Source organism: Staurois parvus, unplaced genomic scaffold, assembly GCF_062004578.1.
Source record: "Staurois parvus isolate SC_StPar_1 unplaced genomic scaffold, SC_StPar_1.0 ptg001400l, whole genome shotgun sequence".
In the NCBI taxonomy this organism is placed as follows: domain Eukaryota; kingdom Metazoa; phylum Chordata; class Amphibia; order Anura; family Ranidae; genus Staurois; species Staurois parvus.
In genome coordinates, this window is record NW_028319196.1 from 717,020 (window position 1) to 741,447 (window position 24,428).

The following is a 24,428-nucleotide window of genomic DNA, read 5'->3' on the forward strand; positions in this document are numbered from 1 at the left end:
TTTCATGCTCACAACTTTGTGGGAACAGTTTTGGGATGGCTCCTTCCTGTTCCAACATGACTGCACACCAGTGCACAAAGCAAGGTCCATAAAGACATGGGGGAGCGAGTTTGGGGTGGAGGAACGTGACAGTCCTATCCTCAACCCCATAGAACACCTTTGGGATGAATTAGAGTGGAGACTGCGAGCCGGACCTTCTCGTCCGACATCAGTGCCTGAACTCACAAATGTGCTTCTGGAAGAATGGTCAAACCTTCCCATAGACACCCTCCTAAACCTTGTGGACGGCCTTCCCAGAAGAGTTGAAGCTGTTATAGGTGCAAAGGGCGGGGCCAACTCAATAATGAAGAGAGTATATTGGCGAAGGAGAGGTGGTTATGGATATTATAGTCCCATGGGTAATAGGGAAAACAAGGAAGTTCAACTGTGGGGATATTTAGAGTCTCTCCATAGAAGGGGTAAAATTGTTGGAGTATATAGCAATGAGCTTTTTGCTGGAGAGATGGGGATAATACAGTACAATCACATAGGTAGTTCCTGGAAGGGGGGGGTGATGTTAAAGCTGTAGGGTATGGCACCGACGTGAGGCTACACCCTCTAGAGTTAAGCGGAACTCTGCAATGGGAGATAAGAGGAGAGAGAGATGCGCCAGACTAAGTGCAGTATAAAATCATCAATTTATTGCACACAATATACCTCACAGGAGGTAAGTAGTATTCAGGCATCAATGCAAAGCGGACATCATCCAGGCATAGTACCAGAGGCAGGATGGAGGAACTGGATGGGTTCCAGGGGCCACAGCTAATGTGATGACCAGGTCTCTATCTCCGATCTCACCTCTCCAGCCTGCATGGGCTGTGTCACTTCGATGGAACCAGCCTGGAACACAAAGATGGCTGCCAGGCGGAAGTGATGTCAAGACGGAACGTGAAGCCGCAGGAAGGGTGCGGTAATGCGTTTCAAAGCTTTACGCTTTTTCATCATACCTGAAACGCGTTACCGCCCCCTTCCTGCGGCTTCACGTTCCGTCTTGACGTCACTTCCGCCCGGCAGCCATCTTTGCGTTCCAGGCTGGTTCCACCGACGTGACACAACCCATGCAGGTTGGAGAGGTGCACACGCTTACCAGGAGACCCGGCTCTCATCCGCACTGTGGCCCCCTGGATACCCATCTGCCCTCCCTGCTCCTCCTCTGAGATCAGTGATAGAGACCTGGTCATCATGTTAGCTGTGGCCCCTGGAACCCATCCAGTTCCTCCATCCTGCCTCTGGTACTACGCCCGGATGCACTTAGTCTGGCGCACCTCTCTCTCCTCTTATCTTACAACTCAATAATGAACCCTACGGACTAAGACTGAGATGCCATTGAAGTTCATGTGCGTGTAAAGGCAGGCGTCCCAATACTTTTGGCAATCTAGTGTAGCTTTACCAGAATAAAATGTTTTGCAAAAAACAAATACAGCAGTAGATTGGGTACCTTTGCCCATAACTGGTGACTAGAATTTTTACTCAGCTCTGTTTTGCTCCTTATCTAGTATCCAATCTTTTTGTCTGTAGGTGATATTTGGGAAGTCGAGTTGCAGTGAGTACTACACTGAGGCGTACACTGCTGTGGTGTATCATAATAAGTGAGTATCTCTTCTCTCATCTGGTGGTGTTATGTGTCCTGTTCCCCTTAAGCTTGGCCTTACACTGATCAAAATTCGGCTAGTTCAGCAATGACTGGCCACATTTTGATCAGTGCGTGGCCATCTCCGCTCGACAGAAGTCAATCATTTGATCAACTTGACACACTGGAAATATTTTTCTTGCTCATCGCCTGCAGACAGTCGCTTTCAGCTGCTGATCACTGTATTCTGACAGCATCAGGAAAGATTCTTCCATCCACCTCATTTGTATGAATGGAGGAATCTGTTGGTTTTTCAGGCCGAGCGGAAAAAAAAGCTAACGGGGTATGATCAGTTCTAGAATGCAGCGGGTCACTGTACAGCTCTAACGCTCTTTTGACCGCTAATTTATGGACTCGCCACAACCCCTTGAACAAGCCCTGGCAAAAAATCTGAGATTTTAGTAATATTAGTAAGAGCATGTGTCAATAAGGCCTCATGGACACTGGACAGCTTCCTAGACTCCTTTCCTCCTGGAAACAGAATTTGAGCAAAAAAAAAAAACGCTTGGAGCTTTGAAACTTGTGTCACGCGTTTAGGCGTCACGTTTAGGTGTTGGGTAATAAATTATTCTGGCCATTGAAATTAACTCATGCTTAGGTGCGTCAAGCATTTTTTTCTGCTTAAAGTCAACTGCTCCTGGATACACTGGCTGGGGGGGGGGTTGCCTCTAATCACCTAGGTGTGCATGGACACATAGACTAACATGCAAGGGCATACAGTGCCTTTAAAAGGTATTTGTACCCCTTGAAATTTTCCACATTTTGTCATGTTACATCCAAAAATGTAAATGTATTTTATTGGGATTTTATGTGATAGACCGACACAAAGTGGCACATAATTGTAAAGTGGAAGGAAAATGATAAATAGTTTTCAATAGTTTTTACAAATAAATATCTGAAAAGTGCATTTGTATTCAACTCCTTTTACTCTGATACCCCTAACTAAAATCTAGGGGAACCAATTGCCATGAGAAGTCACCTAATTAGCATTGTTGTCCACACAACTGCCGTTCATTGGGTATTTTCTCTTTTTTCGGACCATTCTCTGAAAACCCCAGGAATGGTTGTGTGGGAAAATCCCAGTAGATCAGCAGTTTTTGAAAGACTCAGACCAACCCGTCTGGCACCAAACAACCACGCCATGTTCAAAGTCACTTAAATTCCCTTTCTTCCCCATTCTGATGCTCGATTTGAATTTCAGCAAGTCGTCTTCATCACGTCTTGATGCCTAAATGCATTGAGTTGCTGCCATGTGATTGGCTAATTAGCAATTTTGTTGCAAGGAATTGAACAGGTGGACCTAATATAGTGCTTAGTGAGTGTATGTGCCCTGAGTCCTGCTTACATTTTGTCATCTTAGCTCATTACATTTTCTGTGCCAAATTCCTCCCAGATCTCCGGAGTTCTATGAAGAATTTAAAATGAAAATTCCTGGAAACATGACCGAAAACCATCATCTTCTCTTCACTTTTTACCATGTGAGCTGCCGGCAGAACCAGACTTCCTCCTTGGAGACTCCTGCTGGCTATACGGTGAGAGCTTTCTGTTCCTATAACTGTATCTGCCTTCAGCCAAGACTTTACCATTGGGGTCTGGACACGTTGATATCTGGACACAGTGATAACAGGTTAATGTTTAAATATATATATATATATATATATATATATATATGTGTGTGTATATATATATATATATATATATATATGTGTGTATTTATATCTATCTATCTATCTATCTATCTATCTATCTATCTATCTATCTATCTATATATATCTGCGCTAATAAGAACCACAAAAGATAATCAAAAATGAGGTGTAAAACATATAGCAGCTGAACACAAAACCCTGATACTAGGCAATCAACAATAAATACATAAAAGTGCAGAGCTTAAAAAGTTACAAATAATCATAAGAAAACAGTGAAAAATGTGTCAAAAAAATAGTCCATCTAAAAAGAAAAGTCCCAGAGGATGTGATGAAACAAAAGAAATCCAAGGACAGTTGTCGTGTCACCAACCACTACTACAGAAGGCTTACCAGAAAGGCATGACCCCGTTAAGAGTGGTCAGTCATGCTTTGTTACACAATCCAGAAAGCCGGTCACTTGAATCCTCCTCCAGATCACCAAAACAGCAGATAAGGATCTTCCAAACAATGGACCATGTGAACGATTAAAGTCGGCTAAATGGCTCTCCGCCAATACGTCGGGTCAAGGTGCAGCTTACGAAATGGGAAGCGATGGGCTACAATTTCTATCTTCTTGAGAATCTGAACTGCAAACCCAATTCACGACGGACCAGAAAATTAAAATTCTGCACCTTTCTTATGTGTCTTCCTTCACAATCTTCGGTCCCATACAGGGGACTCCTCCATAACAAGAGTGCCAGGCAGGCCACATTGGGGGATCAACAGCCCACTTCTCAGTTTGTCCGAGAGCTTCCACCTGCCTCACAGCCTGTGAGTCTGTTTCTCTCCACTTCCTTGACACAGGTTAAGGCATTGCTGTGGTGGTAAGGTGATCCATAGCCCTAGAACAGGGTTGGGCAAGTGTGGCCCTCCAGCTGTTGTAGAACAGCAAGTCCCATGAGGCATTGCAAAACTGACAGTTACAAGCACGACTCCCAAAGGCAGAGGCATGATGGGACTTGTAGTTCACCAACAGCTGGAGGGCCACAGTTGCTCACCCCTGCCCTAGAAAAATGACAGTTGAAATCTGACTGTGTACTATAGAATGATACTCCTCTTTCTTCACAGTGGATCCCACTATTGCAACATGGGAGACTTCGTACCGGAGCCTTCTCCCTCCCGGTGTCTGTGGAAAAGCCTCCACCCAGCTACTCAGTGCTGACCCCTGACGTAAGTATATCCGGAATAGAATGGAAGATGTGTGACTGCCATTGTACTATATATTACCATGCGTATGTTTTTAGGTGTCTAGGGCAACCGCTTGAGTGGTCATTCCACCCAAAACTAATATTTGATGGGACGCTGTCATGAGAGATTAACAGAGTCTGCCATTGCTGAACTGTCCTTTAGAAATGCCAGCTCCTTGGCTGTCATTGTGGGGCTTTGATTTCTGAGTCCCTGACCTGGAACAAGTAGGGCTAATACTTCTCTGTGCCTAACCCCTTCCAGACACCTGAAGTTCTATAGAGAATTCACCATCTTGCTTGAAGTGATTGTAGCCGAATTGATGTACTTGCGACAGAAACAATTGAGTACTGTCCTTGATACTTTTTTTTATTTGCCCTAACGAAGATTCAGGAAATATTGTATGTCAGTGCAAATAAAAAAGTATCATGGACAGTACTCAATAGTTTCTATAGAGAATTTAAAATGAAAATTCCTGGAAGCCCAACAGAAAACCATCATCTTCTCTCCACTTTTTTTTTTTTTTTTTTTTTTTTTTTTTTTTAGCATGCTTGTTTCAGGGCTATGTCTGAAACATACTGAAGTCAGACACGGTCAGGTGTTTAGTATTTTCAATAGGAGGACTGCAATGGCAACCTCCATGCATCCCTTATGACCAGGGGCGGACTGACCATTTGGAAATTTGGGCACTGCCTGAGGGCCCGGGGTCAGTAGGGGGCCACATGAGATGCCCCTGGTACCTTTTTCATAGGCTTTTTTGAGTTTGGGCAAGGACACAGGGGCCCCATGATCCCCTATTGCCCGGTGGCCCCATGAGTTGTCAGTCCGCCCCTGCTTATGACACAATCTCTAAGTCTCCATGCACACGGGGTGTTTTTATAACGCTGGTAACATTAGCTGTGTAAAGTCACGTTAAAAACGTGAGGTTTTTCAGCTTTTTTTTAGCATTTTTGCATTAGCATTTAGCCGCGTTTGCGGTTTTAGCGTTTTTTTACTAGCGGTTTGTGGCGTTTTGCCGCTTTTTGCCGCGTTTTTCAGCATTAGTGCGTTTTTACAGCTAAAAGACTCCTCTAGAAACCCACTGGTCCTGGGTTTTTTTTCCAGCCAAAAAACGTTGATTACAGTCTGTGTGCATGGACACATAGGATAACATGCTGGGGGGGTTTACAGGCTGTAGAAAAAACCGTCAAAAGCCAAAAACTGCCGCTGTAAAAACGTCCCGTGTGCATGAGGACTAAAGATTTTGGTAGATGTTGAACGAGGACCAGGGCCTGCGACTCTGCATCTGCTGTGGCTATTATTATTATTATTATACAGTATTTATAAAGCGCCAATAGTTCGCTCAGCGCTGTACATTACAAAGGGGGACAGAACATGTGACAGAACAATACCAATACAATGCAAAACATGAGGGGATCGAGGGCTCTGCTTTTTCGAGCTTACAATCTAGGAGGGAGGGGATGGTGGCACAGGAGGAGATAGCTGTGGGGGATGGAGTGGTAGGAAGAGTGGAGGAGGTCGGCAAGTTAGCAGGGGGTGGGGTATGCCTCCCTGAAGAGATGGGTTTTCAGGGTGCGCCTAAAGGAGAGGAGAGTAGGTGATAATCTGATGGGTTGGGGCAGGGAGTTCCAGAGGATGGGTGACACCCTGGAGAAGTCCTGGAGGCGGGCATGGGAGGAGGAGACCAGGGAACTAGAGAGAAGGAGGTCTTGTGAGGAGCGGAGTGTGCGTGCTGGGCGGTACTTGGATATTAGGTCAGTGATGTAGTTCGGGGCAGTATGGTGGACAGCTTTGTACGTCAGCGTTAGGATTTTGAATTTGATCCGTTGCACAATCGGAAGCCAGTGGAGGGATTGGCAGAGGGGGGTGGCGGAAACGGAGCGGTTGGAAAGGTGAATGAGTCTGGCAGCCGTATTCAGGATCAACTGAAGCGGGGATAGCCAGCGGCGAGGCAGGCCAGTGAGGAGGGAGTTGCAGTAGTCGAGTCGTGATATGATGAGAGAGTGGATGAGCTGTTTAGTGGTTTCTGGAGTTGGGAACGTGCGGATTTTGGCAATGTTGCGGAGGTGGTGTCTGCACGAGTTTATTAAAGATTGGACTTGGGGCTGGAAGGATAGGTTGGAGTCCAGAATGACACCAAGTACTCTGGCCTGCAGGGCGGGTTTGATGGTAGCGTTGTTGGATGTGACGGAGAAGTCAATGGGGGGTGGTGTCCGGGCTGTGGGGGAAGACAAGAAACTCGGTTTTGGAGAGGTTCAATTTAAGGAAGTGGAGTGACATCCAGTCTGATATGTCGCTCAGTAGGTGTGTGATTCGGGCTGAGACCAAGGGGGTGAGGTGGGGGGTTATTATTATGGGGGTTCTCACTCGCGATGCCAGAATTGTGTTTATTTTCTAGAGAATGTAAGAAAAGGATAACACAAAGGTGTTGTCACCCAGTAAGGATGAACTTCACCCTACCTATTCAAAGCTGAACGCAACTTCTCTTCTAATAAGCGTCCCTGTATGATAAAAAAAAAAATACAAACTAGTCCATGGAGTCCCAGCATTGTCTTGCTTGCAGATGTAGTTCTCCTTGTGCTGCTCTGCTTCTGCATTACCATCCTGAAACTCCCATCATGGGGAGCCGGCTGTCTCTTCCTCATTTTCATAGCCGCCCTATAATGATGCTTCAGGATCTCATGCATGCACAGATCTGCCAGGCATCTCTCAGCCAGGTCCTAGATACCTTAAAGTGGTTGTAAACCTCAGACATGAAATGTGAACAAAGCATATCCCTCTATAGTGTGTACTTGTTTCAATCCTTCAATCCAGAGCACTAAGAGTTTTTTCTGTCTGCTGCTGTGTTCCTCTGCTATCAGCATATAGCGATTCCTGACACCAAGAGAAAAATGGTGACAGGGAAGGGACCTCCAGCATATTGACAGCCTCAGCTTTGTTCCTGAGCTGTGTGGAGGGGGTGTCCCTTCCTTCCAATCCGCTCTGAGATCTCATTGAGCTCTGCAGTGTGAAATTTCAGCTCTCCACCCCATGCTTTCTGAACTCAGACAAGCTTTTTTAATTTTGGACTTTGAACAGATGTAGAGAAGAGAATGCTACAGATAAACCAATACAACTTATGTAGGAGGATTTGTTTCATCTCTGTGTATCACCTGAGGTCAGTCACTTCACTGGGTATATGTAAGGGTTTACAACCACTTGTCCGTGCCCCCTCCCCTGACTTCTCCATCAAGATCAATAACACAACCATCACTCCCTCCCCTCATGCCAGGGTACTAGGTGTAATCCTAGACTCCCATCTGTCCTTCCATCCCCAGATCCAATCGCTGTCCAAATCTTGTAGACTTCACCTCCAGAACATCTCCAAGATACGCCCGTTCCTAACCTTGGAAACCACTAAGCAACTTATTCACTCCCTTGTTATATCTTGCCTTGACTATTGTAACTCCCTCCTCATTGGCCTACCTCATCACAGTCTATCATGAATGCTGCTGACAGACTCATCCACCTTACTAACCATTCTGTATCTGCCACCCCTCTCTGCCAATCCCTCCACTGACCTCCACTCGGTGTCCTCCATCCTTCTCTGCCAATCCCTCCACTGGCCTCCACTCAGTGTCCTTCATCCTTCTCTGCCAATCCCTCCACTGACCTCCACTCAGTGTCCTCCACCCCTCTCTGCCAATCCCTCCACTGGCTTCCCATTGTCTAACGGATAAAATTCAAAACCTTAACAATAACTCATAAAGCCATTTATAACTCTGCCCCAAATTACATCACCGATCTTGTCTTCGAAGATCACCCAAACCATACTCTCCACTCCTCGCACGACCTCCTCCTCCTAGCTCCCTTGTCTCCTCCTCCCATGCTCGTTTCCAGGGCTTCTCCAGAGCTTCCCCCATCCTCTGGAACTCTCTACCCCAATTTATCAGACTATCGCCTACTCTGCTCACTTTTAGGCGATCTCTGAAAACCTCTCTCTTCAGGGAAGCCTATCCTGCCCTCAGCTAATAATGGAATCTTCTACTCTTCCAACCAGTCCATCCCCCACAGTGACTACCTTTTGTACCACTAGCCCCTCCCTCCTAGATTGTAATCTCCAAGGATCAGGGCCCTCCTATCCCTCTTGTATTGCACTGTATTGTTTCTGTATTGTCTCCCGTTATATTGTAAAGCGCTGAGCAAACTGTTGGCGCTGTATAAATCCTGTATAATAATAATAATAACCACTTTAAACATGGCCAGGATTGGAATAGTGCAATGCTTTGTCTCTTACTGAAACACTGCCTCCTAGGTTGTGTGGTATGGACATCTCAGGAGTCTGCGGGGGGCCGATACTACATCATCACAACCTAGGTGATCAACTGGAAAACAGCAAGCCTCACAGTAAAAAAAAAAAAGATAAGAAAAAGTTCACTTTAAGAGGAGCATTACTTAAAATGACCCTGTTGCCTTGCCTATATAGGGCAAAGTGACAGGGTCTCTTCAAAGCCCACCCAGACTACCTTCACAGCAATCTGTCATTGAAGGCTGGTGTTGGCACTTTACATGAGGTGATGATGTCTTCACCTTTGTCATGTGAAAGAAGTTCAGGCCTTGTCATTGGCTGCTAGCACTGCATCATGGGAGTAGGACACATGCTTCTAATTACCTGGACTCACTGGATATTTTGCAGAGGAACCAGATGGGGAGTGTTGTGAAGGTGATTATTGGGTGGTTGGATGGGTTCTTTAAAAAGACACTACCACTTTGCCCTGAATGAGTAAACGCAACAGAGTCTCTTTGAGTGTCACTCCCTCTTAGAGGGGCAGCTCTAGAGAAGCATTGTGAAGGTGAGTATATTGGGTTGGGTGAAGGTGGGGCTTTAAAGAGACCCCATTACTTTGTGATATATGGGCACGTGACAGGGTTTCTTTATTTACAAGATAAAATATTTATATTTACATTTGTATTTGACTAATGCCTGGATCCATTGATAGGAGTCACAAGACTCTTTAAAGCTTAAAGTGGAGTTCCACTCACGCTGTCAAAAAATAAAAGTCAGCAGCTACAAAAACTGTAGCTCCTGACTTTTAAAAAACAGCCACTTACCTGTCCCACGATCCCGTAGTGTGTCCCCTGCAGCCCGTTTCACTGGCCGTCCTGTATTCCAGGAGGCCGGCATCTTCAGTGTGGGCAACCGGCTGTGAAGCCACAAACTGTCACAGCCGGGTACCCACTGCGCATGCGTGAGTAGCGCCGCGCTTCATGAATGGTCCTGTAGTCTTCTGGGACCTGTCACGTGTCCCACAAGACTACAGAGAGGGAGGGAGGACACCTTCCGCTTCCGATCGCCTAGGCGATCGGATCGGAAGTGGGAGTGGGTACCTGTCAAATTCGGGTACCCACCCCCCAAAGGTTCCAATCCTTAACCACTTCCACACCGGACACTTTTACCCCCTTCCTGACCAGGGCAATTTTCAGCTTTCAGCGCTATCACGCTTTGAATGACAATTGTGCGGTGATGTAACACTGTACCCAAATGAATTTTTTACCATTTTTTGAGACAGATAAAGCTTTATTTTGGTGGTATTTATTCACCGCTGGGATATTTATTTTTGTTGCTATGTAAATGAAAAAGTCCAAAAATTTTGAAAAAAAGTGTTTTTTAAATAAAATTTTGCAAATAAATAATATTTCATCATAAATCTTTGCCAAAATTTATTCCGTTATCTTTTTAGTAAAAAAAAAATCCAAATTAGTTTATACCCAAAAATTATAATTTTTAAACATTTTTTTTTTACATTTTAATTTTATTTTTTAATATTATTATTTATTTATTTATTTATTTTTTTACATACTGTCACCCTAGCAGTACAGTGTCACCATGGTGACACTGTACTACTTGTGGGGGGTGATGAAGATTTTTTTTTTTACACATTGCTTTTACACCCATATAGGATGTAAAAGCAATCATTTCTCCTCCTCTCTGTGTGCATTTTTGCACTCATTGAGAAGTACTGAGTGAGCTGTGATTGGTCACAGCTTGTCACATGGTACAAGCCTGTTGTGAATAGCCTTGTACCATGTGACCTCTGTGATCATTCACAGATTTCACACGTAGTAAGCAATGATGTCACAAGTGACATCTTGCTTACTACTTTGCATGTGATCACTGATTGGCCAATCAGTGATCACATGATCGGGACCTCGTACAGAGGTCCCCTCCGACGATCGGTGTTTCACTGTGTCCGGTTTCACTGTATAAACGGCCACCCGACCCTGCACTGCCACCGTCCGGCCGTTTATATGCAACGGCCGGTCGGGAAGTGGTTAATGGGGAGCGGGCGAGCAGTCCTTAAAGCAGAACTTTCCCTTTGGGTGGAGTTCCGCTTTAAGAACAAGAAATAATTTTCTCTTTTTCTGTGATCCCTTCCTCTATTTCACAGATAAATGACGCTCTACATATGAGCCAAACAGCCTTCTAATTGTAGCAGTGTATTTTGGCTTGCATTTTCTCTAACAAGAATCTGATAACATGATTGGAGACAAAAGTCATGGAACAAGAACAAGCAGGCCCCCCGAACTTGGCTTTTTCTTTAGTATTTCCTCAATTTTAATGGATAAAACAGATCTGGGTGTTGGGCTGCCAGAAATGACCGTGATTGCAGTTACAGACATAGCCCCGGGCAGGATGTGCTGAATGATCCTCCGGTGTTTTAGCTGCCATTGTGTTCTCCAACGCCTACAAAATGTTCCGGCTGCTTTAAATGGAAAGAAATCAAATTGCTCCTTGGAACAACCGTTCCATTTATCGGATGTTGGAAAATCTTTGTATGTCTCATTTAATGGGCAGACTTTGTCCTCCAGCAGTCCTAGTTTAATTGCACTTTTATGGGTCCAGTAATTACCCTTTAGGTTGCAGAGACTGAGGCCCCATGTACACGGGACACTTCTGAACGATGGAAACTGACTGCTGGAAAACGTAGATTAAAAAAAGTCTGTTTAGCCACGTTTGCATACCGCGTTTATGCGCGTTTGCGTTTTAGAAGTGTTTTTTTAAGATAAGCTCAGGAGACCCACCCAAATGCCCAGAAAGCACTGAAAAACAGTAAAAAATTAACTATTTCAGACATTTTGAGAGAAATAGAGAGTGCAGTATTTGTTGAGATTCACTTTTTTTTTTGTGTGTGGTGTTTGGATGTGTTCCAGCTCATTTCTGGGCAGCACAGTGGCTAAATGGTTAGCACTTCTGCCTGGCAGTACTAGGGTCGTTGGTTCGAATCCCAACCACGGCACCTCCTGCCTGGAGTTTGCATGTTCTCCCTGTGCCTGCGTGGGTTACCTCCGGGTACTCCGGTTTCCTCCCACACTCCAAAAGACATGCTGGTAGGTTAATTGGATCCTGTCTAAATTGACCCTAGTATGTGTATGTATGAATGTGAGTTAGGGACCTTAGATTGTACGCCCCTTGAGGGTTAGGGACTGATGCGAATGTACAATATATATGTAAAGCTCTGTGTAAATTGACGGCGCTATGTAAGTACCTGAAATAAATAATAAATAAATGTCTGTGCAGAAATTATTGCAGCAGTGTCTAACATATTTTTTTGCATGCAAAACCTCAAAGTATGGTGTACCGGGTCCATCTGAGTACCGGGAAAACGCTTTGCATGCATTTTTCACGATGAAAAAAGGCTCTGGACAGCATCTGGAAATGGAAGAGTTAAATACATTTGCAAACACCTATAAACACGGTTAGCCGCGTTTACAAGCGTTTTGCGATTGAAATGCTGATAAAATCTATTTCTGAACACAAGTTTGGTGCATTCAAAACAACGACTGTAAACGACTCTGTGTACATGGACACATAGGAATACATTAGGGAGAGTTCAGGGGCTGCTGAAAAAAACGCAGAAAAGCTCCTGAATGTCAGTTTATCAGCTGCAGTGTACATGAGTCCTGAGAATTCAATTCTCATCTGAAATTCCAGATGTCCGCTTTAAGGGACACCGTGTGTCTTTGCTTGAAGGGAAAACACATATTTTAAGTTATGATTGCAGTGTTTGCCTTTACAGATCATATTGATGAGACGTTCATGTTTTCATGTGCTTAGTCATACAAAATGTTGTTATTGTATACTGTTGGCGCTATATAAATCCTGTATAAAAACAGTAGTAATGCCCGTTGACACTATGTACACCTTGTATAAGAATTATATTACTAAAGAGAGAATTTGGAAATCAGCCACTAGAGGGAGCTTAGTATTCGATGTATTCGATGCGGCTTCTTTTAACTTCTGTCACTTCAAAACTGCATTCACGCTTAGCATTGTAAACGTGCACAAAATCTTGTCGTTTTGGCCGCATTTACAGAATGTGCACAAACCATGAGACACATTTGTGCTACCATTTACTGTTAGCACCCTAAACGAAGCAAAAAGAAAAAAATGCATTAAAAGCTGCAAAATGCTCAATATAAAAAAGTATGAAGTTTGACACCCAAAAAGGCGCATGGGGTACTTTCAACATTTTGTTACACGTTAATTTAAAGGATAAGTTCACATTTTTGGGGGAAAAAATAATAAATGCACATATTTCTCAGATTGGCCCTGTGCTGATCACATGCACTCTCCCAAGAGGAAGAATAAAAAAAAAACCTCTCTAGCAATACACACCAAGCTCAGCATGTGCAGAGTGTCTCCACATGATGTATTATCAGGAGATAAGAGGGAGAAACTGGAAGAAGGGGGAGGATCTGAAAAGTCAGGATCAAACAGCCTTTTTACACAATGCAGAGGATTAACCCCTTAGGTTCCTCAGTGAGTATAACAAACATGCTTTACTGCACAGACTGATTTTACTGTTGTGGGTTTAGTAACACTTTAGCTTCTGAGCTGCTGGAACTGTGGGAAGTATATAGTTAGTCTTCATAATGATATGTTTCTGAAAGCAATGTTTGTTTTTTCATTTATTGATACCATTTGTATGTATGCGCTTGTTTCCAGGTCCAGCTCCCGGGGATGAAGTGGGTGGACAATCATAAACCTGTTTTCATGGTGGATTTGGTGGCCACTTCCTCGGTGCACACACAGGTCTGGTATACACGCAGGACTGATTATAACTGCCATGCCCTAGCATTGTTTTAAAGGGAGACCAGTGTGTGTCTTCAGGGATATACCTACCTTTTGAGTCATTCTTTTCACATTATTACATGTTTGTACAGTATTTTTTTTTTATTATTATTTATATCTTTTATTACATTTTAATTTCTTACAAAAATGAACCACCTTAACATCATCTCATTACAATTCATACATGCTTGTGCTGTATTTTTATGATGGCATTGTATATACAGAGGGATAGAGCTCCCCTCTAGTGTCCGTGCTTATATCAGGATCCAGCATTACTGCTAAGAAATGATCCGCAATCCTGTAGGGATTATAAGAACTTTCAACCAGCAAAAAGCAACTGATCAAATGAAATCAACTTACCAACATCACTGCCTTCTACGTATACAGCGTATCGGCTTTGTGTTAGGCTGCCTTGATCATTTTGATTATTTTTGTCAAAAGTTGTTTTTAAATGCCATAAATTGCAAGAAAACTTCGCTGTGTATGGCCAGCATTAAAGCAGGTCCAAACCATGTCACTATAATCTAATATAATGTCATTTAATGTCAATGTCATTAAGTCATTAACCACTTCAGTACCGGACACTTATACCCCCTTCCTGCCCACGCCAAATTTCAGATTTCAGAGCTGTCACACTTTGAATGATAATTGCGCAGTCATGCAACACTGTACCCACATGAAATTGTTATTAATTTTTTTTGCACACAAATAGAGCTTTCTTTTGGTGGTCTTTAACCTCCCTGGCGGTATGATTATGTCAGGAATTTTGTACCAAAAGCGGTACCATTTTTTTGCATGGAAATATGTATTTTTTTTATTGTAGACCTGTAATTTAGGAATAACTCCCTGAAATCTGTCCGAACAAGAGTCTAGTAAACATTCCGGATATGATAAAACTTGAAACACAAAATCATAAATTATAATTTAATAAATACTCATAAAAATTAATATAATAAATTTAATTCAATAATATAATCAAAGCAAAAACACTGAAATTTGAAATAGAGCGCCAAGTTCACACATCACTGAGCAAAGTCGCAAAATCGTTTTCAGTGTCTGATGACAAATTTCCCCACGAATCATCACTCAATTCTGCAAGTGGTTCTGATTTACTATCGCTGTTCTCTAGCCGGTCTAAAACCGCTTTTGACCTAAAGGGACGCTTTTTGGAGGCCGTGGACCTTTCTAAGTTTCCAGGCAGAAAGAACAGTAAAAATGCAGGCAGGGCACAGGACAAAGCAGTAGGGACAAAATGTATGTGAAATGGTTTGATACAGTAATGTTTTGCTATGAAATAATAATTTAAAAAAAAGGAATTTTTTTTAAATGTTCAAATTTCCCGCCGGTCCCGGCGCCCGTACGTCCCGACGTCACAGGGACCGGAACACGGAAGCCAGATGCCGGCATCGGCCGGAGGAGATGGCCGGGGACGCTGCAGGGGACCCATCGCGGGAGCGAAGGACAAGGTAAGTGCAGAAGAGATCCCGGAGCAACGCCGCATGGTAAGCCTGAGTGTAGCTCGGGGTTACCGCTTTTGGTACTGAAACTTTACCCCGAGCTACACTCGGGAATACCGCCAGGGAGGTTAATCACCACTGAGTTTTTTTATTTTTTGCTAAATTAAACAAAAAACACCTGAAACTTTTGAAAAAAAAACACTTTTCTTCGTTTCTGTTATAAAAGTTTGCAAATAAATAACATTTCTGCATAAATTTAGGTCAAAATGTATTCTGCTACATTTCTTTGGTGAAAATAATAATAATTTAATTTTTGTTTTTTTTTCACATTTTTCACGGCTGTGGCAAGAATTATAACCCCTGTTGTGTTCAGCAGGCGGTACCTCAAGCCGAGCTCAACCTGTTGAAGTAAATGAGGCCGCACCATAACCACCCTGCAATCATGTGGTATGCACGCAGGTGTAGTGCGGTCATTTCAGGGTTAAAACAGGCAGTGAGGAAGTACATTTTTTTCCTCTAAAGAGTGATACACTACTGATTGTTTTTCAGAGAGGTGGCAGGGGCTGCCGCTAGTGTATATGAGTTCTTGATATCTTAGAGGAGCAATATGCCATTGGCTGGACAATAGATTTGCCAGCCCTTTCACACAAGAAAATTCAGTTAGAGTTGTAACCCCAAACTGAATGCTATAGCTCTGTGTATCCTAAGAAGTTCCTTTTTTTTTTTTTTTTAAAATACTTTTTTTTCATCTTTGTTGCATCCCAACGGTATTTAACTGCTGCATCCATGTTCTGTCTACATTTGCTCCAGCCATGGCTACATGGCATTTCTTAGAGTGGGTTTCCTGATAAATCAACAGTACTACACGCCTGTGTAATGTGCATTGACATGGCCACTTGCAGTCTCCACCAAAAACCCATAGTTTTCCCTATAAGTGGCAGTATATGCCAAAGATTTAAAGTGATTTTTAAAGTTTTTTTGATTTTTTTAAAATAACAAACATGCTCTACTTACCTGCTCTGTGCAATAGTTTTGCACAGAGCAGCCCCGATCCTCTTCTTCTTGGGTCCCCTGCTGGTGCTCCTGGCTCCTCCCCCTTGACCAATGCCCCCAAAAGTAAGCCGTTTGCTATGGGGGTACTGGTGTGTGCTTGCTCCCGAGCCCCGCTCTATTCATTGATAAGACACATAGGGGTTGATTTACTAAAGGCAAATAGACTGCAATTTGCAAGAACAGATGATCCATAGTTTAGCAGATGAGCAGAAGTTCTGCTGATTTCCATTATCCAATCATGTGCAAGCAAAAAATCTTTTTTTTTTCCTTGCACGTGATTGTGTATTCTTTCCAAAGTGCAGCTTTAGATTTACTAAGCTCTGGAGCAACTGCACTTTGCAAAGTGCACAGTCTGTTTTGCCTTCAGTAAATCAACCCCACAGAGCCTCAAGTTTGGCCCCGCCCAACACTCTCTCCTCATTTTCTCACTGGCTGTGATTGACAGCAGTGGGAGCCAATGGCTCCTCCTGCTGTATATTAGCCAATGTGGAGAGAGAGAGACCGAGACACCCAAGACTCCCATGCACATCTCTGGATCAAGAGGGGGCTCAGGTGAGTATTAGGGGGTCTGTGAGGGGAAATGCGCACAGAAGGCTTTATACCTTTTGTGTGTAGAATACATGAAGGCAAAAATCTTCAGCCTTACAACCACTTTAAGACTTCCCGTGTTCCTCAGTGGACCCCAAGAAAAGGATTTTAAAGCGGAGTTCCACTCACCCTGTCAGATATAAAAGTCAGCAGCTGCAAAAACTGTAGCTGCTGACTTTTAAAAAAACAGCCACTTACCTGTCCCTCGGTCCCGTGGTGTGTCCCCCGCAGCCCATTTCACCGGCCGTCCTGTATTCCAGGAGGCCGGCATCTTCAGTGTGGGCACCTGGCTGTGACAGCTTGCGGCTTCACAGCCGGATACCCACTGCGCATGCGCGAGAAGCGCTGCACCTTTTGAATGATCCTGTAGTCTTCTGGGACCTGTAGAAGAAGACTACAGGGAGAAAGGGAGGACACCTTCCGTTTGCGATCACCTAGATGATCGGACCAGAAGTGGGAGCGGGTACCTGTCAAATTCGGGTACCCGCTCCCCCCTGCCCCCCAAAGGTGCCAGTCCTTAATGGGGAGCGGGGGAGCAGTCCTTAAAGTGGAACGTCCCCTTTTGGGTTTAGCTTTAAGGTAAGTACTAAAATCCTATTATTTCCTAGTCTCAGTCCAGGTCAAGAGCATTGTGCTTACTAAGAAGTATCAGAGCTTGCAGCTGATTATCTGGATGCCTCCTCTCTCTGTGTAGGACCCCCACTTGGACAAGTTCTTCACTCTGGTTCAGGTCTTGGAGGAGCAGAGCTTCCCATTCCGCCTGAAGGACGTCATCATTTCAGAAAGTAATGTGGAATCCGAGCTGAAGAGCAGCATGGGGAACGTACGCATGGCTGCTCTTGGACCAGCGGTTTGTTTCTGCCACCAGCTGCTGGACAAGTTGATATTGCTCATTGTCCGACCCCCTGTTATCGCAGGACAGATTGGTGAGTGCAGTTCTGTTGTCTCCAGTCCTTTGTTTTCTGCTTTAAAGAAGGCTTTCAACAAGAGTTGTAGGTTTTTAGGTAGAGGGTAATGGTGCAAGCTGTGGATAAAGAGACTTGTCTTTGTAACCCACAAGAAACTCCTCCAAGAGTGTCCTCTTCTTACTGCTATAGTTCATCTAACTTGTTTGGGTTTCGCAGGTTTCCCCATTGTGACTAGCAGGCTGACGCCTAGTTTTAAGAGGTAGAAGCAATATTGGCAGGAAAATTACGGTTTTGCACACATGCTGGACCCTTAGACCCTTCACAAACTGCAACTCTATTGAAAAGGTTTTTTTTTCTTTTTTAATTTCAGTTAAAAATTAATTCTTTAGAACCTAGGTATAAATTTCTGTCTTGGTGACTCCTTATAACGTACAAAGTGTCACCAGGACAGGAAGTGAGGAGAAATTTCCACAATGGGGGAAAAGCAATATAATGTTTTGCTTGGTGTCTGTCTACGGCTGCCAGACTCATTCACCTTTCCAACCACTCTGTCTCCGCCACCCCCCTCTGCCAATCCCTCCACTGGCTTCCGATTGCGCAACGGATCAAATTCAAAATCCTAACACTGACGTACAAAGCTGTCCACCATACTGCCCCGAACTACATCACTGACCTAATATCCAAGTACCGCCCAGCACGCACACTCCGCTCCTCACAAGACCTCCTTCTCTCTAGTTCCCTGGTCTCCTCCCATGCCCACCTCCAGGACTTCTCCAGGGTGTCACCCATCCTCTGGAACTCCCTGCCCCAACCCATCAGCTTATCACCTACTCTCCTCTCCTTTAGGCGCACCCTGAAAACCCATCTCTTCAGGGAAGCCTACCCCACCCCCTGCTAACTTGCCGACCTCCTCCACTCTTCCTACCACTTCATCCCCCACAGCGTTCTCCTCCTGTGCCACCATCCCCTCCCTCCTAGATTGTAAGCTCGAAAGAGCAGGGCCCTCAATCCCCTCATGTTTTGCATTGTATTGGTATTGTTCTGTCACATGTTCTGTCCCCCTTTGTAATGTACAGCGCTGAGCAAAATATTGGTGCTTTATAAATACTGTATAATAATAATAATAATAATATCTTTCCCAACAAATAAGCATGGACCATGTATGTGATAGGCATAAGTATACAAATCAATTACTTAACCTGGGTTACCTGGTGATGGAATCTTCTGATGGATCCTTGCTGCTCCTGAGTCCAGCACAAAATATCTGTCTCCTCCAAAGTCTCAAAACCACTGTGTCCTTTGTTAGCACATGGCTTGTTCAAAGTCATCCTTCCCTCCCCCTCTCCCTGCTACCTCATTTCCTGTAGTGAGCTTCCTGCAATGAGCTCATAAACCAGTCCCACAAGTTCATTAGCAGGTCAGTGGGGGAGGCCTTTCAAAAACCACAAATGTAACTAAAATGCTACTTTATATTAGTGCTGTAAACTGATATAAATAGCCATGCCAACACCATAAAGCTCACAAAAAACTTCCCAGCTATACTAAACAGACACTTTTGCTCATTTTCTCCATCTCCCCGCTGGGATACAAACTGGAATAACACCTTGACTTAGGTTCTTTTACAAAACCTATATGACAACTGTAAAACAGCCAATGCATTTTGACCATCAGGGCTTAGTCATGACATGCATTGGCAACCTTTGAGTCTGAGCATCGGGCTGAGCCAGAAGGTGGGAAGTTAGAAATGCTTACACACCTGTTTCTATATAGGAGCATGTGACCGTGCAGAGGTCAAGCAGCCAGCTGCTAGGCCTGGGCACTGCCATGACCAGGGAAGTGACATCACCACCTCCCTGGTCGCCAGCTCAGCTTTTACTACTGCAGGCAGCAGAAAAAAAGTAGTAGTAGTGAATTAGATAAGGACTAAAAATGTCCATTGATTATCTGCTTCTGTCCAAATTAATCATTCTAGCTTTGGAATGTGCGCACACTGGAAGAGACTCACGCTGACACACAAGTTCAGTCGATGAACACTTCTAGTTTATTATAATGAGAAAGTGAGCTTATATATGCAAAATGATGCAAGAGTCATGTGAGAACAGCATAAGCATTATATCAGTCTTTGATTGGTCATTTCCACACAAAAACAATCTGCTTCATACTATAGGTGTGATCTTCTTCCAAGCCTTATCTATAGAAAGAAAAACATTCCTTTGTCTCTCGTTGGCACGATGGGAGGGGGGGTCGGTGCGTGTGAGCAGACATTTCTTAAGCAAGGATTTCTTAAAGTACCACAAAGCCCAGCAGGCAGAAAATATACACACAACATTTGTATTCATACTAAACATTTAGAAATATGAAGAAAGAAATAGTATTAACGTATAAAAGTAAATATGTATAAAAATGTGTAGAAAAACGTGTGTGTGTGTGTGTGTGTGTGTGTGTGTATATATATATATATATATATATATATATATATATATATACAGTCAGGTCCATAAATATTGGGACATCGACACAATTCTAACATTTTTGGCTCTAGACACAACCACAATGGATGTGAAATGAAACTAACAAGATGTGCTTTAACTGCAGACTGTCAGCTTTAATTTGAGGGTATTTACATCCAAATCAGGTGAACGGTGTAGGAATTACAACAGTTTGCATATGTGCCTCCCACTTGTTAAGGGACCAAAAGTAATGGGACAGAATAATAATCATAAATCAAACTTTCACTTTTTAATACTAGGTTGCAAATCCTTTGCAGTCAATTACAGGCCGAAGTTTGGAACGCATAGATATCACCAGACGCTGGGTTTCATCCCTGGTGATGCTCTGCCAGGCCTCTACTGCAACTGTCTTCAGTTCCTGCTTGTTCTTGGGGCATTTTCCCTTCAGTTTTGTCTTCAGCAAGTGAAATGCATGCTCAATCGGATTCAGGTCAGGTGATTGACTTGGCCATTGCATAACATTCCACTTCTTTCCCTTAAAAAACTCTTTGGTTGCTTTTGCGGTATGCTTTTGAGTCATTGTCCATCTGCACTGTGAAGCGGCGTCCAATGAGTTCTGAAGCATTTGGCTGAATATGAGCAGATAATATTACCCGAAACACTTCAGAATTCATCCTGCTGCTTTTGTCAGCATTCACATCATCAATAAATACAAGAGAACCAGTTCCATTGGCAGCCATACATGCCCACGCCATGACACTACCATCACCATGCTTCACTGATGAGGTGGTATGCTTAGGATCATGAGCAGTTCCTTTCCTTCTCCATACTCTTCTCTTCCCATCACTCTGGTACAAGTTGATCTTGGTCTCATCTGTCCATAGGATGTTGTTCCAGAACTGTGAAGGCTTTTTTAGATGTCGTTTGGCAAACTCTAATCTGGCCTTCTTGTTTTTGAGGCTCACCAATGGTTTACATCTTGTGGGGAACCCTCTGTATTCACTCTGGTGAAGTCTTCTCTTGATTGTTGACTTTGACACACATACACGCACCTCCTGGAGAGTGTTCTTGATCTGGCCAACTGTTGTGAAGGGTGTTTTCTTCACCAGGGAAAGAATTCTTCGGTCATCCACCACAGTTGTTTCCGTGGTCTTCCGGGTCTTTGGTGTTGCTGAGCTCACCGGTGCGTTCCTTCTTTTTAAGAATGTTCCAAACAGTTGTTTTGGCCACGCCTAATGTTTTTGCTATCTCTCTGATGGGTTTGTTTTGTTTTTTCAGCCTAATGATGGCTTGCTTTACTGATAATGACAGCTCTTTGGATCTCATCTTGAGAGTTGACAGCAACAGATTCCAAATGCAAATAGCACACTTGAAATGAACTCTGGACCTTTTATCTGCTCATTGTAATTGGGATAATGAGGGAATAACACACACCTGGCCATGGAACAGCTGAGAAGCCAATTGTCCCATTACTTTTGGTCCCTTAATAAGTGGGAGGCACATATGCAAACTGTTGTAATTCCTACACTGTTCACCTGATTTGGATGTAAATACCCTCAAATTAAAGCTGACAGTCTGCAGTTAAAGCACATCTTGTTCATTTCATTTCAAATCCATTGTGGTGGTGTATAGAGCCAAAAATGTTAGAATTGTGTCGATATCCCAATATTTATGGACCTGACTGTATATATTCAATAGGAAACGAAATAAGCATTTTACCATATCCATCACAGTAGTAGCAAGAGCTTACTGGCAAGTTGATTGTATGGAGGTCCATTAAGGTCTTTTCTGAGACACTACCATTTTGCCCTGCATAGGCAAGGTAACGGTGGGGTAGATTTACTAAAACTGGAGCACTCAGAATCTGGTGTAGCTGTGCATGGTAGCCAATCGGCTTCTAACTTCAGCTTGTTCAATTAGGCTTTGGCTATAAAACGTGGAAGCTGATTGGTTACTATGCAGAGCTGCACCAGATTTTAGTAAATCACCCCCCGTGTCTCTTTGACGGTGCTGATACTTAAAGGTAACATGCACTTTGCCCATGCATCACAAAGCAACAGGTTCACTTTAATAACAGCTCCACCAGCTTCATATACTTGCCTTTCTTTCGTTCCTCCTGCAGTCACCTGCAGGAGCTACATGAGAAGTCCTGTGAAAGCTTCAAGCCTAGACTTGGGCCTGGACTAAGGACTGCGCTCATCTGACAGTGCTGTGTCTGAGTGATCAGTCACCTAGCACTAGTACTATAACATGGATGGAATGATAGCGAGTCACATGTTCCCCCATACCTGGAGGTACTAGGTATGACACTTTACCAATATAGAGCAGTGAGGGAGCGAAGGTAATATATACATTAGTAGCTGTGTGGGCTGACAGTAAAGAGAAGCTGTCGTTTTCCCTGCCAGGGCAGAATAACTTAGACCTATATAGTGTCCTCTTTCCTTTCCCATTGATTAATTTTTTTTTTTCTTCTCTTACAGTGAATTTGGGTCGGGTAGCTTTTGAGGTGGTGGCTCTACTGGTAAGCCAGATTCATCGCACTCTGGAATCCTCTATGGACCAGCATGGCAGGAATGCTCTCCTGGCGTCTTATCTCCACTATGCCTTCCACCTGCCCAGCGACATGCCGGCCCAGCTGCACAGCTGTGAGTGTCAGCAGCAGTGCTGCTTGAAATGCCATATGTCACTGAATTGATGGGACTTGGAGGTTGCTGATGATGATTATCCATGTTATAGCTTCAGGAAGTTTGTTAAAAGGTTATTGCAGTTAATGAAATATGATGGGTGACAGACTTTATTTGTCAAAAAAAAACAAAAACCTGAAAACCCTGCAGCCCTGTAGGTGCCAAACTGCTATCTACAGGTTAGAACGTTGTACTGCACTGCACTCATCAATAGTTAGCTTTGTTTAGCTGAAAATTTAAGTTTTCACTATATGTGTTTTAAAAAAAGCCAATATAACTCTATGGAATATTTATTTGTTTTACCTTTCTGCTGTAGAGGCGGAATCGGAAATCAGAATTGGGAGGGTACAGCAATATGAGTTCATCTGGGCTGTTGTATTGCACAGTTCTGTCAGTTCATAGCTGGCCTCACACTTTATAATATGATTACACAATCTCATTTACGTTTATTAACAGCTATGTAGTATGGGGGCTTAACTAAACATTCCATTCCACTTGCATCCAAACAGTTGGCCCCCCACACTGCATAGTTACAGTGGGGCAAAAAAGTATTTAGTCAGCCACCAATTGTGCAAGTTCTCCCACTTAAAAAGATGAGAGAGGCCTGTAATTGGCATCATAGGTAGACCTCAACTATGAGAGACAAAATGAGAAAAAAAATCCAGACAATCACATTGGCTGATCTGGAAAGAATTTATTTGCAAATTATGGTGGAAAATAAGTATTTGGTCACCTACAAACAAGCAAGATTTCTGGCTCTCACAGACCTGTACCTTCTTCTTTAAGAGGCTCCTCTGTCCTGCACTCATTACCTGTATCAATGGCACCTGTTTGAACTTGTTATCAGTATAAAAGACACCTGTCCACAACCTCAAACAGTCACACTCCAAACTCCACTATGGTGAAGACTAAAGAGCTGTCGAAGAACACCAGAAACAAAATTGTAGACCTGCACCAGGCTGGGAAGACTGTATCTGCAAAAGGCAAGCAGCTTGGTGTGAACAAATCAACTGTGTGAGCAATAATTAGAAAATGGAAGACATACAAGACCGCTGATAATCTTCCTCGATCTGGGGCTTCACGCAGGATCTCACCCCATGGGGTCAAAATGATCACAAGATCGGTGAGCAAAAATCCCAGGACCACACGGGGGGACCTAGTGAATGACCTGCAGACAGCTGGGACCAACGTAACAAAGGCTACCATCAGTAACACACTACGCCGCCAGGGACTCAGATCCTGCAGTGCCAGACGTGTCCCCCTGCTTAAGCCAGTACATGTCCGGGCCCATCTGAAGTTTGCTAGAGAGCATTTGGATGATCCAGAAGAGGATTGGGAGAATGTCATATGGTCAGATGAAACCAAAATAGAACGGTTTGGTAGAAACACAACTCGTCATGTTTGGAGGAGAGAGAATGCTGAGTTGCATCCAAACAACACCATACCTACTGTGAAGCATGGGGGTGGCAACATCATGCTTTGGGGCTGTTTCTCCGCAAAGGGACCAGGACGACTGATCCATGTACAGGACAGAATGAATGGGGCCATGTATAGTGAGATTTTGAGTGCAAACCTCCTTCCATCAGCAAGGGCATTGAAGATGAAACGTGGCTGGGTCTTCCAACGTGACAATGATC

At 43.7% G+C, this 24,428-nt stretch overlaps 1 protein-coding gene across 4 annotated transcripts in view; it reads left to right on the forward strand.

Moving 5' to 3' along the window:
• LOC149436208 (dedicator of cytokinesis protein 7-like) overlaps positions 1-24,428 on the forward strand; it is a 251,727-nt gene that overhangs the window by 155,337 nt on the left and 71,962 nt on the right. For all 4 annotated transcript variants that reach the window (XM_089661880.1, XM_089661883.1, XM_089661882.1 and 1 more), the window contains exons 16-21: positions 1,558-1,628; positions 3,063-3,201; positions 4,423-4,524; positions 13,526-13,612; positions 17,444-17,675; positions 22,588-22,752. In XM_089661880.1, the coding sequence (XP_089518006.1) occupies positions 1,558-1,628; positions 3,063-3,201; positions 4,423-4,524; positions 13,526-13,612; positions 17,444-17,675; positions 22,588-22,752 (796 nt within the window). The remainder of the gene's footprint in view (positions 1-1,557; positions 1,629-3,062; positions 3,202-4,422; positions 4,525-13,525; positions 13,613-17,443; positions 17,676-22,587; positions 22,753-24,428) is intronic.